Here is a 16,777-nt window from a genome sequence, read left to right as displayed (position 1 = left end):
CTGATAACATTAGGAGTGTCTTAAGCAAACAGCACCTTTCACAGCAGAAAGTGAGGAGTAACTGCAATTCAAGTGTCCCTAAACCCTAAAAAGTCACTAAGAGAGAACCCAACCACTCTCCAGCATGAGGGGGATTCACAATTACAGGCAGCAAATGCTGAAGTTTTACATAAATAAAACTTAAGGGGACAAGCATGAGAGTGAACTAGTGATAGCAGCAGAGTCCAGTGAAATTAAATATCAATATGATGATGGTTTATTTGTGGCACTTCAGTCAACTCCCTGCACTAAGAACTCCAGGTCCTTTTTCTCACCCACCCAGTCTGGAATTCTAAGCCAAGGCACTTCTCACAAGGACCAAGTTTTTTTTGGGGACATTCACAAGGCAACAGGAATTTTGGCCAGCCAGCTCATATGGAACAGTTTGAAATAACCAGCATCACATTATTCTAAAGTTTCACCTCAGCTGGAAGGTGCTGGGTTTGTTTGGGGGGGTCTTTCAGAGTCTCCAACATTTTTCCATTCACAAGACATTACTGATGCTGCTGCAGGAAGAGGAGCTACTCTGAGGAGCTGGGCTGAGAACAACTGGCAACACACAGAGAATTAATTGGTTTTTACTGCTCAGCTTGGCAAAACCTTTCTGCACCAAGGTGTGCATCATCTCCACGCAGTCTATTCCAGCATTACAGCCCCTTCCCAGGCATTCCTCCTCCCTGACTAGGTTGAAAGATCTTTGATAGTATGAAATACAGGTCTTAAACAGGGGCAGTGCAACATTTCTGTCACCTACCCTGGGGCTGCAAGGAAACCCTGCATGACAGGGGTCTTCACACTGCAATCTCACTAAGCAGCAGCTGAACTCGGGAGGCTCTCAGGCAACCACAACTACACACCACGAATTACTGAAGCAACTAAAACCCTCCTGTCTTGGTTCTTGAACACTTCGAGAAAAGTGCCTAAATACGGATTTCCAAAATGTTAAAGCAGGTGAAGCTACGGAAACTACTTGAAGTTTAAAATTAATCTGTGGCCCAGATCCATAAAATGTATCTGAGTTCCATGCACACATTTACTTTATCCCCTTCTTCCCCTCTGAAGCTCTTTTGTTCTTCAGTGGCAGAGACCCAACACTGCTGCGATCCTGACCTAAAATTGGTCAGGTCTTTTAAGTCCTCTGACATGTGGATGCGGCACTTGGGGACATGGCTGAAACTGGCAGTGCTGGGGGAGTGTTTGGACTCATGACCTTAAAGGGCTTTTCCAACCTTAATGACTCTGTGATTAACTTTCGAAGCTTGGGACTCAAATTAACAGCTGGAGGCTAAGAGATGAGATCCCAGGATTAACTGGGTCCAAACTGCATTCAACAGCTCTTTGTGCCTCATCTGGCAGAACAGGGCAGCTTTGTCACCAAACATCTGAAGCGTTGCTGGGGCACTGAGTCACTTCTAGTCATGGATGACTCCCAGCATCCCAGCTCCAGGCAGCCCACAGGAACACAAAGCGCATCCCACACGCCAAGGAAGGTTTTTGCAGAGCCCACACTGGAAGTGAGCACAGAGCTGCCTCCTCAGAGGTTCACTGAACGAGAATGGGAACATCCTCCATTGCTGCTCAGATTAACGCAAAGCATTCTGTCTCCAAAGGATGATTATCTCCAATCTCCAGCTTTGGGAAGTTTGATTTCTCAGGGAACAGAGACTCAAAATTGCAGCAATGAAGGTGACTGACAAAGAAAACCAAATATTTAAGGCTATTTTTCAAACTCAGTATCAACAAGAATCAATTCATGTTGTGCATGAACACTTTTGAAGTGCACATTAAACAAAGAGTGAATAACTCAGGAACTGGATGATCCTTGTGGGTCCTTCCAACTCACGATATTCCGTGAAAACAATCAGGTAATCTCTGAATCTTTTATATAAGGCCTGTAAATGTTGCATCTGCTGATGAGATTTCCAAATCAAAGTTATCAAACTGAGACACCACATTTGGACAATTGAAGTTTTTCTGGGCTTTGGGTTGGTTTTGCTTTGATTTTTATGTTGTTAAGAGCCGCTCTCCTGTAGGAGCTCCCAAAAGTGAGTTACCTTGGCTGCTGACTGAGAGCCCTGACTGCTTACCTCACTCCTCAGCCACCCTTCACTTCAGGGAGCAGCTCATTAAGGCAGACAAGCTGAACGATTTACTGAGCACACTTGGTCGCTCCCCCAGCCTAATGAATTCTGGAAGCTGCTTTCCCCACCCCCCACACCCCAAATGCAAACATAACTCATCATTCCTCCCCTCCACCAAAGCTATGAAGATCAGGAATGTCATCCCTGAATGATTTCAGAAAAATCTGCCAATAAATATGTATTTCTATTTATGTAACTACACAGTGTGGTAGGAATGAAGTGTCTGAGTGCTGTAAATACCTTCTTGGAGCACGTCTTTGAGGGTGATCCTCTCCCTGGAGATGGCTATGTCCTTCACTTTAGCTTTGGCCTCCATGAGAGTGACACTTTTCAGATCATTCTTCTCTATCCGTAATGTGGGATAACCTGAGGAGCCAGCAGAGCCAAACAATCCAACATAAATACCCTTGGAATGAGAACAGGCACAGGGCTTCACCTCTGCACCACCTATGGCTCCACACACAGCGGAGCAGCACGGTCTTAAATGTGTTATATATTAATTTTAGAAAGATGATAATATTAAGCAACAAAAACCACAAGAATAATCATCTGCAGGGAAAGAAATCACACAGGAATTCTCTGTAGTGTCATGCAAACAACTTTTATTATTAACTCCAGGTGAAGGAAACTCCTGTACTGAAGGTGATCAACACTGCACTGCCCTCAGGAGGAGGAAATAGAGAGAGTGTTGGAAAACTTGGAGCAGGGAAGATGCCTTACCTCAGCAGGGCATTAACAAACTACCAGTGCCCTCTTCTGGCACTTCCAGACATTTGGATATACCAGTAGAGTCAGAAAAGCTGGAATATTTTTGTACACGTATATGAATCATTAGAGAAATCTTGAGAATTACTCTGATAATACTTTCTTCAAAATTTAAACGTTACTGAAAACAAAATTATGCACCTGTGAAATGACCAGGAATGTCAATCTTGATTCTTTCACACATCCAACCTTTTCTCTTCTCCTATTTTCACCACTTCCAGTGCTACTGGGCATGTCCCAAAGCAGGTAAGAGACACTGAGAAGCAAGGGCTGCTCCCAGCAAACAGCTGCCACTTGGGCACATTGGCCACCACACTGGGCAGGGTGAGGAGGGTTGAACCATCATCCTGGGCTTGGTCCCCTGCCCTTGGCCAGAGGATTCTGGGAGACAACATTCCAGCAACTGGAACTCAGCTGAATTAACCTGTGTCACTTAGAAAGCCAAACAAAAAACCTGAGGTTGACAGGACATCAACAGCTCAGCCTGAGCTGGGATAAGACATTGAGGGCCTGGAGCGTGTCCAGAGAAGGGAACGGAGCTGGGAAGGGGCTGGAACCCCAGGAGCGGCTGAGGGAGCTGGGAAAGGGGCTCAGCCTGGAGCAAAGGAGGCTCAGGGGGGACCTTGTGGCTCTGCACAACTCCCTGACAGGAGGGGGCAGCCGGGGGGGTCGGGCTCTGCTCCCAGGGAACAGGGACAGGACAACAGGAAAGGGCCAGGAGTTGTGCCAGGGGAGGTTTAGATTGGGCATGAGGAGAAATCCCATTCCCCAAAGCGTTGTCCAGCCCTGGCACAGCTGCCCAGCTGGTGGAGTCCACACTCCTGGAGGGAGTTGAAAGCTGTGTGGCACTTGGGGACACGGGTGGCCTTGGCAGTGCTGGGGGAACAGCTGAACTTGGTGATCTGGGAGAGCTTTTCCAACCTAAATGATTCTGTGACTCTAAGAGATGGAAAATAAAAAGGCTGGGGAGGACTCAGGTGACAAGAGGGAAAGCAGCTCTAGAATAAGTTGCAGGATAAGGTCTCTTCCAAACCCTGTGAAAAGGAATTTTTTTAACATTCCATACATTAAATTTTTAAAAGACTGTTTTTAATTTAATGCTTTTAAGAAATAAATTTTAAAGGCAGCTCTTTGAGAGGGAAAGATGAACTCAGGTGACAAATAAGATCCTTTTTTTTTTAGGGAGATACAGAACAATTTAGAAGCGAGCCAAATCTCTCCCAGAGTTGCAGTTCAACCTCAGGTAAACACCTGCTTCTACACATGGGGAGGAAAAAAGGAGAACACAGGAGGGCTGAGAGTAATGACAACCTTTCTGCTGCGCTCCCTCATGATGGGACAGTCACTGTCACCAAGTGCCATCAGAGGACAGTGGGAGAGACTTTGGGGTGCTTTAAAAAACCCCGTGTGTGTCCCTATGCTGGCCACCTTCCCTCCAGCTGGAACAGTCCCTTCCCTGGAGCAGTGCTGGATGGGATAGTCCTCCACCAGACAATAATTTGAGGAGTAAAAATTCCACAGATAATAAATACGTTCATTAACTACAGAATTAACTCAGAACACAGCCAAGAGCACTTGGTCTGTTCAACCTGGAGGAGACAGAGACCTGATCTCCGTCTGCAGCTCCTCCTGAGGGGCAGCTCTCAGCTCTTGTCTCTGTGCCCAGGGACAGGAGGACCCCAAGGAATGGCCAGAGCTGTGTCAGAGGGGTTTAGGTTGGAGATCAGGGAAAGGTTCTTCCTCCAGAGGGTGCTGGGCACTGCCCAGGCTCCCCAGGGAATGGGCACGGCCCCGAGGCTGGGGCAACATTCTCAGGGATGCCCAGGGTGGGACTGCTGGGGTGTCTGTGCAGGGCCAGGGGCTGGCCTGGATGATCCCTGCGCGTCCCTTCCAGCTGGGATATTCTGTGATTCTGTGGTATCAGTTACCAGATCAGTATAGAAACTGCTGCCACCCTTCCTTTCCACTCACTGCTCTCTCTCTTCAGCTACTTGGTATCACTTCAAGCACAGCTGAAAGCAACAGGCGATGAAAAGAGTAACACAACAGGATTCACGCACAGGGGATCGATCATCTGCTTTGGTAACTGATCCCAGGGCTGGGTGGATACATCCTGTTCTCTCTCTGCTTGGACTGCACGAGGTAGATTCTTCCCAGTGTTAAAGAACAGATGCTTCACAGCTACTGGTGAAGCCTAGCTGGCTGACTGCTCTGGGTGCAGGGAAAATAACCCAAGGGACAAACACAGTCTCATGCTCATATGACCACTCACACGCCCCCGAACTCACTCCTGACTATGGCATGGCTGGATAAAACACACATTGCGTGAATTCAAGAGGCAAAGTGACAAAGCCAGAGGATTATTCATGCTCTCCTCTTGTACTTGACACCAAAGCAGTGTGGCAGGAGGGTCTGTGCTTAGATTAACACTTACTGGTTACTGGTGTGGCGTTGTTGGGCGTGTCAGCCCGCAGGTACTGCGTCGTCTGCGTGGAGGGCTGCGACAGCCCCTGCGAGCTGCTGCTGTCGCTGATGCTGTTGGGAAACAAAATTACACATCAACATCGCTGCTTGCCACTCCAACACATTCCAAATTAACTTCCCGAGGCGAAAATCAGGCGATTTTCCAAGCAAGACTTGAAATGAGCAGAGTTTTTGAAGTCTCGCACACATGAAAATATATTTCAGGTAACTCATAAATCTTGGCACTACAGTTTGTTGAGCACGAACAGCTCCCTCCTATTTGTTTTCCAGAATTTGCTCTATTTTCTAGTACTTCTCCTCACTTTTGAACAATCAAAGTCACAAAACATTCCTTACCAGAACCACCCTGTCACACCAAGAACAGCTATTATATTCTAGAGAAGCTTTGCACACATTTCTCTCATGGCACTGATGTCCCACTCAGACGAGGGCTCTGTTTTACAGCCCAAACTGCTCTACTGACCCTACTTTGTCACTCCCCTCCCTAAGGGTACCTTGCTGCCCCTTCCAGCACCACCTAAAATGTGCTTTTTGAGATGCTTTCTTTGGGCAGAACGACCAGGGGGCCACAGAGTACCCATGATACAGGTGAACCACAGCCTAAACCACAGCAGGCTGATTTCTGCCTTATTTTCATAATCAAAACCCTACAAAAAGGGCTGTTGCAGCCGTAACGGACCAAAAACCTGTCAGCAGGTCAGATGGCAGGCCCAGAAGCTTTTCTGATGTTCCCCCCTCCAAACACACAAACATCCCCCCCCCCTTTTATCCAACTTCAAAGCTTCTCCACTGCTGACTGCATTGGGAGGACAAAGAGGAAATTGGTTTAGGATATCACCTCTGCTTTGCCAAATAATCAACATTTAATGTTTCTTGGGCTGCTGCTGAGCACTGACCAAGCAGTGCCAGCCACCCCCTGCAGGACTGTCAGACATGGCTGGTGATGCCCTCCAGGCCCACAGCTACCTCTGAAGCCAGGCTTCCTTTAAAAAACAGAAATCCAAGTCCACTCTTCCCCATTATACCATAACCATGGATGCACCCACTGAATTTTTTCTTTGGAACAGAATCTACTGAATCTCACAATACAAACTTACTCATTTATAGCTGACCTCCATCTCTCCCTGGAACCATTTTTTTACAGTTATTCCCACATTCCCTGGCTTCCAGGTGCAGGATTCCAACACAGCATTTAGCACAAGGCTAAAAGCCACAGATGCTGGTCTAGCTACTCCCCTTTAACTTCCTTCAGAGTTTTTGAATGAATATTCTCTGGTGCTGGCAATTCATTGCTGCTTATTTGAGCTGTTCCCACTATAGTATCCATGAGCTGCTTCAGGATGATGCACTCTGCAGCGAGCTCCCCAGGAAGGAGGGTCTTGGCATGGTGTCCACATCACACACCAAGGCACAACTTGCACTTCCTTTTCTTGCTCTGGCTGGAAACTCCTTTTGTAACCTGATCACCCACCAGCCCTGCGGATTCCTTTGGCTGGAGGCAAGTGTGAGAAAGGAATTATTTATTCTTTTAATGCCTGTTGCAAGTTTGAAAAACTCCCTTTTGGGTTGGCTTCTTTCTGGGTTTTAGGTTTAACTCAATTCCTGAGCTTCCTCACTTGCATATTTTGTCAGCTATTTGAATGATGCCTTCTTGCTTTAATGACTCCCATTATCCTGCTGTTAAACCATGCCAGTTTTCCTTGGCACTCTTCCAGTGCCTTTGCTCTGAGATTTGCAGCATTTGCTGTGGACTTTCCAATACAATGTTCCTAAATAATCCATGTGCAGCCTGTAAACTCGGCTGCCTGACTTGAGCTTCCAGTTAACAACCCTCCTCGGTTTTATTTAATTCTGGGGGTTGAAATTAAGAGCACCAGTGGGTTTTCCAGGCTCTGTTGCTCCTGGGAGGTCGTTAACCCTTATGACATTGTCATATTCCATTCACAAACCTTTTACAGAAACAGTCTGAGATTATTATTCACAACCAAATGAGAAGTTGTTGCTTCTCTCGGTGAGTTTGTTCAAAACAAACCCCACAGCTCCTGATTTTCAGGCACATTTTGCTTCTGTTACGCCTTTGCTCCGGCACTGCCTGAGCACAGCTTTTACACAGCAGCACACCCACAGTTCTGCCAGGCCAGGCACCTTCAGGCTCAAAAAAAAAAGTCATCATCTCATGGTGCTTGAAGAGCTAAACCCCAGGAGCTGCACAAACTTCATATAATCCCTCAGTGGTCTGGGTTGGAAGGGACCTTGAAGATCATCTTGTTCCAATCCCCTCCCACAGACAGGGGAAGCCCCCTGAATTTATCAGAATTTATTAGCAGGATATACAGTGATTCAGAGCAAATTATTAACACCTGCAATCCAAAGAGGACTAACATTAGATGGATTTTTAGCTTTATCTCCACAGAAGGTCAGCTGTTTTTTTAGGATTTTTACCTTGTATCTCCACAGAAATCCAGTGCAATGGAGTAGATGGAAGGACACCTGATCACACTGCTGGGCTGGCCACCTCAAAACCTCACAGATGACACTATCCCACACTATAAATGTAACGTTTTTCCTTTCTGAATTAAAGCAAACTGCACATCCTTTAACACCTTCAGCTGATTAAAACCCCTCAATCAGACAATCAGGCACAAAGGATTTGAGGAAGGCTGAGAAATTCATTTGGTTACAATCAACTGAGAAACCACAACTGCTCGATGCAGTGGCACCACCAAAGCCACATGGGCTGGGGACACCAGGGGAGGGAGTGGCAGGGAGAAAACTGAAAGGAACAGATGAATGGATAAAGAGGAGGATGAAAAGATAAAGCTACTCCATGAGGCTGCAGGCAGTACAGAAGCAGTTCAAGACATCCTTTAGTTCAAGATATCCTTTCACAGGGGTGACCACCCACAGGCTGACTGTTTTCCAAAGGATCCAGTTTCACACTGCCTGCTCCTGAACAGTTGCATCTGATGCAGGCTGTTCACACAGCCTCAGTCCACCTGCTCTTCCAGCCTCCCTTCTCCTCGGTGTTTAATCCCCACTCCAATGCCCTTGGACTCATGTTACAAGTCCCTTTCCCATGCATGTGCTACAGTTTTTCCGGACTGGAAATGTATCTGGGAGAGCCCAACATTATTAGTTTTAAAACCAAGCAGTTGTAATGCTCAGACTGCACCCCAAGGCCAAAGTGAACACTGGAAAATCAATCAAAGTAGGGAAAACTGAAATTCAGTCTCCTGCAGATGTCAGTAAAACCCAAATGTTTTCACACAATTGTGGATCACAGAATGTTATGGGTGGGAAGGGATCTTAAAGCCCATCCAGTCCCATCCCCTGCCACGGGCAGGGACACCTTCCACCATCCCACGTTGCTCCAAGCCCCGTCCAACCTGGCCTTGGACACTGCCAGGGATTCAGGGGCAGCCACAGCTTCTCTGGGCACCCTGTGCCAGGGCCTCCCCACCCTCACAGGGAAGAATTTCTTCCCAGTATCCCATCTAAGGTAAAATAAAGGTAAGAACTCCAGCAGTGGGAAGCCATTCCCCCTTGTCCTGGCACTCCAGGCCCTTGTTCAGGAGCCCCTTTAGGCACTGGAAGGGGCTCTAAGGTCTCCCTTGAGCCTTCTTTTTTCCAGTATGAACACCCCCCGCTCTCTCAGCCTGCCTTTCCAGTGTGCCCAAGTCAATTTTTCCTTCAATCCTGACAATCCCTGCAGATCTGTCGGAATCTTCCCCCTCCACACAAATATTCTGGCAAAACCTGAACAACCCTTCCACCTCATAAACAGCAGAGCACCTGCAACTGCTGCCTTTCTGCAGCACAGCTCTTACCACAACCCTACCCAGGCAGTATCTGCTACAGATTGCCACTGGGAGCAGAAATTGCAAACTACCCCAGAGTGCTCATTCTGAGACCAAACTCCCACAAATCTGGGAGTCCCAAAACCACACTGGGAAAGCCTGAACACATACCTGTCATCCAACTCTATCCTTTTCATGCTGTGGAGGTGCAAGACAGCCAGGATTATTGCCACCAGGAATATCACAGCACAGCACACGCCCACACTGATATAGAACACCCGGGTCGAAGTGGTAGGAGCTGCGTTTACAGGATCGACTGGAACAGAGGTGGAAAGTTACTGAATCCTCCTCGAAAAGGAGAAAAACCAATAAAAAACCCCAAATAAAACCTCCAAGAAACGACATTTTGTTCGTTTGTTACAGCACCACAAGCAGAGGGGCTGGAGGCAGGGAGAGGCAGCAGCCTCAGCCACCCCAAATGTTCAATCAGGAATCCTGGAGAACAACTACCCTGGAAGAGACAGTGGGAGGTAAAGAGAGCACTGAGCACTCTTTCCCACTGCTTTCCAACAACATTTTGGCAAAAACGCTCCCATTTTGGGTATTATGGAGCCACAGTCAGACAGCGACGTTTCCAGCTAGAAGGGGAGAAAAGGAAACTACCTCATTCTATTCCTTCAATAGTGAACAGCAAACCAGACAGGTCCTAAGGTCAAGAAAATAGATCAGAGTCTTGTACGGAAACCAGAGCCCCTCAGATGTGATACGAAAGTTTTAACAAGACTTGGAAAAGGTTTTTTTCCTCTTCACCAGTTAAAACAATTAATTACCAAAAAACCACTGCAGTAAGGGGTATAGCAGAGACTACTTGGGAACTGTTTTCATAGGGGAAAGCTGTGGAATCAAAGCACATATCAAGTTTTTCAGTTTTTACACCCCAAGTTGTACATTCAGGATTACTTACAGATAGCCTTGCTGCTGTTTTTATCAGCTGTTGGAGATTTGACTTCTGGTTCGAGCTCTAAAGAGATGAGAGAAAGCCATGAAGTTTGGAGTACATTTATTATTGCAGCCCTTCACATTGCCTCAGGTATGGAAAAACGGATGTGCTTTTCCAAAAAGGAGAGCTGACTCGAGGACTACACTTATCCACACATTTCCATTTAAATACCTAACCATGGTAGAATTAAAATCACACTGAAACACACAGGAGGTCAAGTATTTCACCACTGACACACATGTCCAGTGAGGCAAAGCTTGAACCCCCTGAATCCATCTAAAACCCTGCAGCTTGCCCAAGGTCCAAAGCAGCAGAAAGAAGAGGTGCAGAATACATGTTTGCTAAGGCACTAAACAAAGACCTCACAGAATCAGTTCTGAATGGGAGAGAAAATCATTCCTGGGATGTTCAGTCAAGACTGCCCTGATCTTTTGGAGGAAATCCTGGCTCCAGTCTAATGTTGCTCATCCTAGGAAGGGATCAGAGATGCAGCCACGGACACTGTGCCTTCTCAGCTGATGCCAGTCAGGAGTTAAAGAGTTAAAACAAGATGAAAAAGGAGATATCCATTTAAATACTCATAAATATGCAACTGAAGGCAGGAGGCCAATGCTCAGCTCATGTCCTTTAGAAAGTGGGTAAATCTTCATGAAGCTTCCTCTGAGTCTGGTTACCAAGAGGAGCAGTGCAAACCTGGGGGATGCAGGCTGTGGAGATGCCTGCAGATGAACCCCCCTGAGGATCTGCAGGCAGCTGAGGGAATCCCATGGATTTCTGTGGCTGCAAAGGCACAATCCCACTTGCACATCCCCCTTCCTACTCCCGGCTGTGTCCAACACAGCACAGTCCCTTCCCACTCCTTGGTAAGCCAGTTCAGCTTAGGAAAAAGGGAGGAAAAAGCCAAGGGAGGGAAAAAATCAGAGTTTTTATTTTTTTATCCCTTTTTTGAACTTGAGGAGGAACTATCAGGAATCCCCTGAGCAAAACCACTAGCATGTTCCTGCATATTCCTAACTTATGCATTAAATTCAATCAGAACCCCCTGTATGCTCTACACCAATCAACTCACACCAAACAAAGCCTTTTTTTGGTTTTTATGAACCTGCAGAAATGAGATCTTTGTAAGGAGCACTTCTGATGGTTCAGGCAGTGGCTCTGTCTCACCGCCCAGAGAATTGTGTGGTGCCTATGGAAAGCTCCATCACACATCCACAGCTCAGTAAGCTGTGAATGGATCAGCAGGGCTGACTTCCCTCACTTGGAGTATTTGAAAAAACACCCAGGAAAACACGAAATAAAGGTAAAAACATCAACATTATCAGCCAGACCTCCATTTTTACTAGAAGGAGATACACACTTTGAATTAAGAATGGTCCTCCTGAAGCCTCAATGCATGGAACATGAGTATCCCAACGTTATGTGCTACAAGGAATGGTTGCCTCTTCCATCCATACCTTCCACAAGTTTATCCTTAGAATTTATACTCAAGAAAAGTGATAAACCTCCCTTTGGAATGACAGCTACTGTCCTCAAAGGCTCCAAGTAAGCTGAACAGAGGCAGGAGGGGCATGCAAAGAGAGAGGTGGCCATCCCCCAATACTGCCTAGGAGTGGGACACCACAGCCATTTTTAAGGAGGGCACAGCTCTTGGGATTCTCCAAAATAATTTTCTTCTGATGCCTATGAAAATACTATGAAAATTCTAGGTAGCAGCAACAGTAAACAGGAACAATCCAAGAATAAATTACGATTGCAGATTCCCAAGTGGTAACACAGAAGAGTCAGTCCAGGATTTCCAAAATCTGGATCATGTCCCAAGATCATTTTGTACTTCACATCCAACAGACTAACACCTCCTACACTCACTAAACAGCCAATTTTATCCCAATCTATAAGGTAAGTAGATTTTCTTGGTAATTCTTAGAACAATCTGAATCCTCAGAATGTTGCAGTTTTGAGGCAACTGCTTTTTTCTTTCCAAACACAGAGAAAATGCTTTTTGTTATATATCTATAAAAAGGTCAGTCAGTGCAGCAGAACTCTTGGGGAAAGTTGTTCATTCACCAGCTTCTGCTTTAACCAGAAGTCCCCATTCCTCTCTGAAAGGCAGAATTTTACCTGGTTTCTTCTGATCCTCCCCAAAATTCACTCTCTTACTCCTGTCCTGGATCATGCACCATCCCACTCCCCTGTCCTATCATACTTAAACAGCAAGAACTTTTAAATATCTGAAACTTAATCTCTTACTTTTGTAGCACATTTTCCTTCGTTTGAAATTCAAAACTGTGATGTTTTTTGAGGAATTTATTGTTAAGTTGAGCTGCATCAGTATTGTGACGTCGGAGTCAAGTCTGCCAGTGCAGGAGAGTTCGACACGGAACACTGTGAACACAACACAGGGGTCACAGGGGAGTGGGAGCCATTCTCAGACACTGGCATGAGAGAACATTTAAATAAGGGCCTTTTGAGATGATGTTCATGAAGTACATCATGAACATCATAAAGTAGCACATTATAAAGAACTCCATACCAAGAAATGCTATTTTAGACTTCACGCCTCATCACTTCAGCTATCAGAGCACTAAAGGATGCAGATTTTAAATTAATTTATGTCAATTTTATTAAGCATTTTATTAAAACTGCATTTGTGGCTAAATAACCATTATTCATCCATGAGCTGGATGGGGGTGGGAAGTTTACCTGAGAGGGTGCGAGGAACTTCTCCTTGTAGAGAAATATTGGCCTGGGGCAGAGCCATAGCCATGGGATCATGGACCTGAAATCCCAGTTTATACTCAACCTGTAACAACAGTTGGGAGAGAGAAAACACATCAGAAATCTGCCCAGGAGTAAAAAGAAATGCAGCATCCCTTTTCATAATTCTTCTTGAAAATAAAAACCCATACATCATTTTCAAGGAGTGCTGGTAATTTTAGGCATCCATATTGCAAGTTTCTTATGTGACATTTAAGTATCAAGACTTTTGTGACAGTTCAAATTAAGAAAGCCAAAAGAGAAACTGCTCTTAAAATCCGGGGCAGAATTCAGAGTGCTGTATTAAAAAAAATTCCCCCACAAACCTCACTTGATAATACTTTTTAACTTACTTGTTCAAAAGTCAGTTTGTTAAAGCCGTAAGAATTCAAAAAATTCCCCCTCCCCCAGTCAGTTTTACAAACAAAACTGCTTAGAAATAGTTTATTCAACTATAGTCAAGATTTTGTTTCCACTTAAGAAGCTGACTCTGCAAACATTCATTCAAAAAAAAAGTACAGGACCTACTCTTAAGTCACAAGATCTTGGAAATTCATCCTACCCCTCCACTCTCAGCTGAATGAATTTGTTTGACTTTGCCCCAATAGCTAGTTTTTCCCCCTTTCTAAAACATAATAGGGTTCACTTCTGTTATGAATTTATTTTTCAGTCAAGATGCCAAGAGAAGAGACACAAAGTTTCTGAGCTCCTCCAAGCTGCACTACACCAAGCTAGAATGGAAGATGCTGATGGGTGGAATCACAGGAATGGGAAGCAGGGCTCCACAAGCTCCAAAATCCCTCCTCACAATTCACAGCCAGGCCCAAGGAAACCCAGGGCAGGGCCAGTGATGCAGGCAGCCCACGGCTGAAGCTGTGACAAGGGAACTCCTACTCAAATGGTAAGTGACTGAAGTGTCACTGTGCATGTGGAATATGGTATCAGGGCTGCTTGGCACTTGACCCAATTCCACTGCAGGCCCAAAGTCACTTCTCTTAACAAGTTACATCTCAAAGGGAACAACAGTGGCAGGAGGAATCTTCAGGACCTGCACTGGTGGAGTTGTTTAATGCTACTGCTCCTCCTGCAGCCTTTCCTGCTTAAGGGCAGAACAACCATCACTCAAGTTTAAAAAAACCAGAATGAACATCTGGCAGAGACTAAACAGATCATTTCATATATGAAAATAAATTGTTAAGTAACTGGAAATGCTTCAGAATGTAAGAGCATATGCAATCTCTCTGACAGCTGTTGCTGCATGCTCCAGGCATAGTGATTAAGTGACATAAAAACCCTTTCCATTTAATCAGGGCTCAGTAATAACATACTGGATGCTGCTTTTATAGGCTCTCCATGTCTCCAAGCATATGTTTCTAGAAATCTCTACAACAATTGCTCTATGTATGATTTCCAGAGGCTTTAGTTCATGGCTGCCCTTCTGTGTGTCCAATGCACCAAAGGAAGAGATTCCACAGCCAGTGGCTTGCATGCATACATGGACCTTGCCAGGAGCAAGAAGTACAAAATACATTGAAATAAGTGCTTAAACTTTCTAAAATAGGGAACAGCTTGGACGTATACCATCTTAACCTGCTGCCCGCAGTCATATAAGTAAGTATTTTGCACATTGCATATGCTAATTTTTGCAAAGAAAAAAACCCTTAAAAGATAGCAGTGGGTATTCAGCAAGCAGAACAGCTCATGTCTCAAGTAACCAGAGCAGAAGTCATGCCTGCTCACCTTGGATTTGGCATGCCAGGTGAAGTGGAGATTGTTGGTCTCGCTGGGTATGAGGAGATTGAAGGACAAGGCATAGTGATTAACCACATCATTCCTCACGTAAGACAACTCTGCATCCAGACCTGTAAGGAGAAAGAGAAGAGTAAGACAGGGAAGAACAGGACCAAACACATTGGAACAAACAGCTTTCAGGACCAAACAGCTTTCAGGACCAGCAGCTCCACAGCAAGTTCAAGCAAACACTTCCCCCAGTCCATAAATTCCAAGGCAGGTTTGGAGACCAAGGCCAACAGACGTCAGCTCTCACAGAGTGCTCCAAAGCCTTACAGAGCAATCACTTCAGAGGTGCCACAGCCTAAGGAACAGGTAAAAGCTGGAATATAGTGGAAGGAAACACAACTTTTCATACAAACATCCAGGAGAGTCATTGCAGGCTCTCCTGAACATCCCCTGTTCTGCTTCTGGGAATCATGGCTCGTTTTGTTTACAACTGTGTTCACTCAAACCAAACTGCTCTGGATTATCAGCCGGTTAATCATAGGTAATTCCTTCTGGAATAGCTCATTCCTTGAGCCCAAGACACCTAAGCAGTATGGAATTAGCTTCAAGGTAATTAGATCACAGAATCCCAGGAGGGTTTGGGTTGGAAGGGACCTTAAAGCCCATCCAGTCCCACCCAGGCTGCTCCAAGCCCCATCCAACCTGGCCTTGGACACTTCCAGGGATGGGGCAGCCACAGCTTCTCTGGGCAACCTGTGCCAGGGCCTCACCTCCCTCACAGGGAAGGATTTCTTCCCAATATCTAATCTAAATCTCTCTTTTATAGTTTAAAACCATTCCCCCTTGTCCTATCACTGTCTGCTCGTGTAAAAAGTCACTCTCCCTCGTACAGACTGAGAGGTGACATTTGTACACCCAGCAATAGTAACATTTTGTGGCTACCCTTTGCTCTCTGAACATTTAAACACACCTAGAGACCTGAAAGCCCCACAATACTATTCATTACAGAGCACTAAGGTGCATTTCCCTAAATAAGACACAGACCCTGATATTATAAACACTGCAGCTGCTGTTATTTTTTATAGCACACAATCCAAGGTCACGCTGAACACGGAGTAGGACCCTGCAGCTTGCCCTGGGTGTCAAGAGCAATTAGTGGTAGAGTAAGCACTGCTTCCCTGCAGGGGTAAAATTAATCCCAGCTCCATATCCTCCAGGACAAAACCACACTGGATTTGCAGTCAGTACCATTTGGCCTTGTCTCATACAGCTCTTCCTCCAGTGCTCCAAGAGCTATCAAGGCTCTTGGACATGCCAGGAGAACAACGGGGTAAATCAGACACTGAATATTCCACACTGAGGGAATGGAGTTCAAATCAGTCACAGTACAAACAGGAACGTAGATAGCGGATTCTGGGATGCCTCCTCATGGCCTTCCAGTACCTAAAGAGAGCTCTTAAAAAACAGGGAGACATTTTTCAAAGTGAGACAGTGACAGGACACGGGGGAATGATTTTAAACTGAAACAGGAGAGATTTAGATGGAATATTAGGAAGAAACTCTTTCCTGCGAGGGTGGGGAGGCCCTGGCACAGGGTGCCCAGAGAAGCTGTGGCTGCTCCATCCCCGGAAGTGTCCAAGGCCAGGTTGGATGGGGCTTGGAGCAACCTGGGCAAGTGGGAGGTGTCCCTGCCCGTGGCAGGGGATGGAACTAGATGAGCTTTTTCCAACTTAAACCATTCTGTGATTCCATGAATTATTTTTTTTATGGCTAGAAAGTCAAGAATATTAAGAGAGGCTGTGACTTCAAGACAACAGCATTTAAGGCATCCTGAAGTCATTTCAAGAATCCAGCAAATCATGAAAGGTTGGGTTTTCTTAAGAAATTAAGGAAAAATAAATCCAAGCTAACCACTGAACTGTGTAGATACGCTGTATTTGAAGAAAGGGAGCATCAGCTCAAAAGAAATAATTCCTCCTGTTTAGTGCAAAAGCCAGGCATGGATCAGTACAAAGTGACATTTTCCCTTATTTCAGAACTTGACTTAATCCACCTTG

General features: G+C 45.6%; 1 protein-coding gene across 1 annotated transcript in view; it reads right to left on the bottom strand.

Moving 5' to 3' along the window:
- The window catches only part of RYK (receptor like tyrosine kinase), a 55,733-nt gene that overhangs the window by 23,274 nt on the left and 15,682 nt on the right, over positions 1 to 16,777 (bottom strand). Inside the window, exons 2-8 of the mRNA XM_048314553.1 lie at positions 14,721 to 14,842; positions 12,927 to 13,026; positions 12,474 to 12,608; positions 10,191 to 10,247; positions 9,398 to 9,542; positions 5,380 to 5,480; positions 2,421 to 2,555 (exon numbers count right to left, since the gene is read on the bottom strand). Of these exons, the coding sequence (XP_048170510.1) occupies positions 2,421 to 2,555; positions 5,380 to 5,480; positions 9,398 to 9,542; positions 10,191 to 10,247; positions 12,474 to 12,608; positions 12,927 to 13,026; positions 14,721 to 14,842 (795 nt within the window). The remainder of the gene's footprint in view (positions 1 to 2,420; positions 2,556 to 5,379; positions 5,481 to 9,397; positions 9,543 to 10,190; positions 10,248 to 12,473; positions 12,609 to 12,926; positions 13,027 to 14,720; positions 14,843 to 16,777) is intronic.

This window comes from Corvus hawaiiensis, chromosome 10, assembly GCF_020740725.1.
Source record: "Corvus hawaiiensis isolate bCorHaw1 chromosome 10, bCorHaw1.pri.cur, whole genome shotgun sequence".
Taxonomy (NCBI): Eukaryota; Metazoa; Chordata; class Aves; order Passeriformes; family Corvidae; genus Corvus; species Corvus hawaiiensis.
This window is presented reverse-complemented; position numbering and strand designations above follow the sequence as displayed.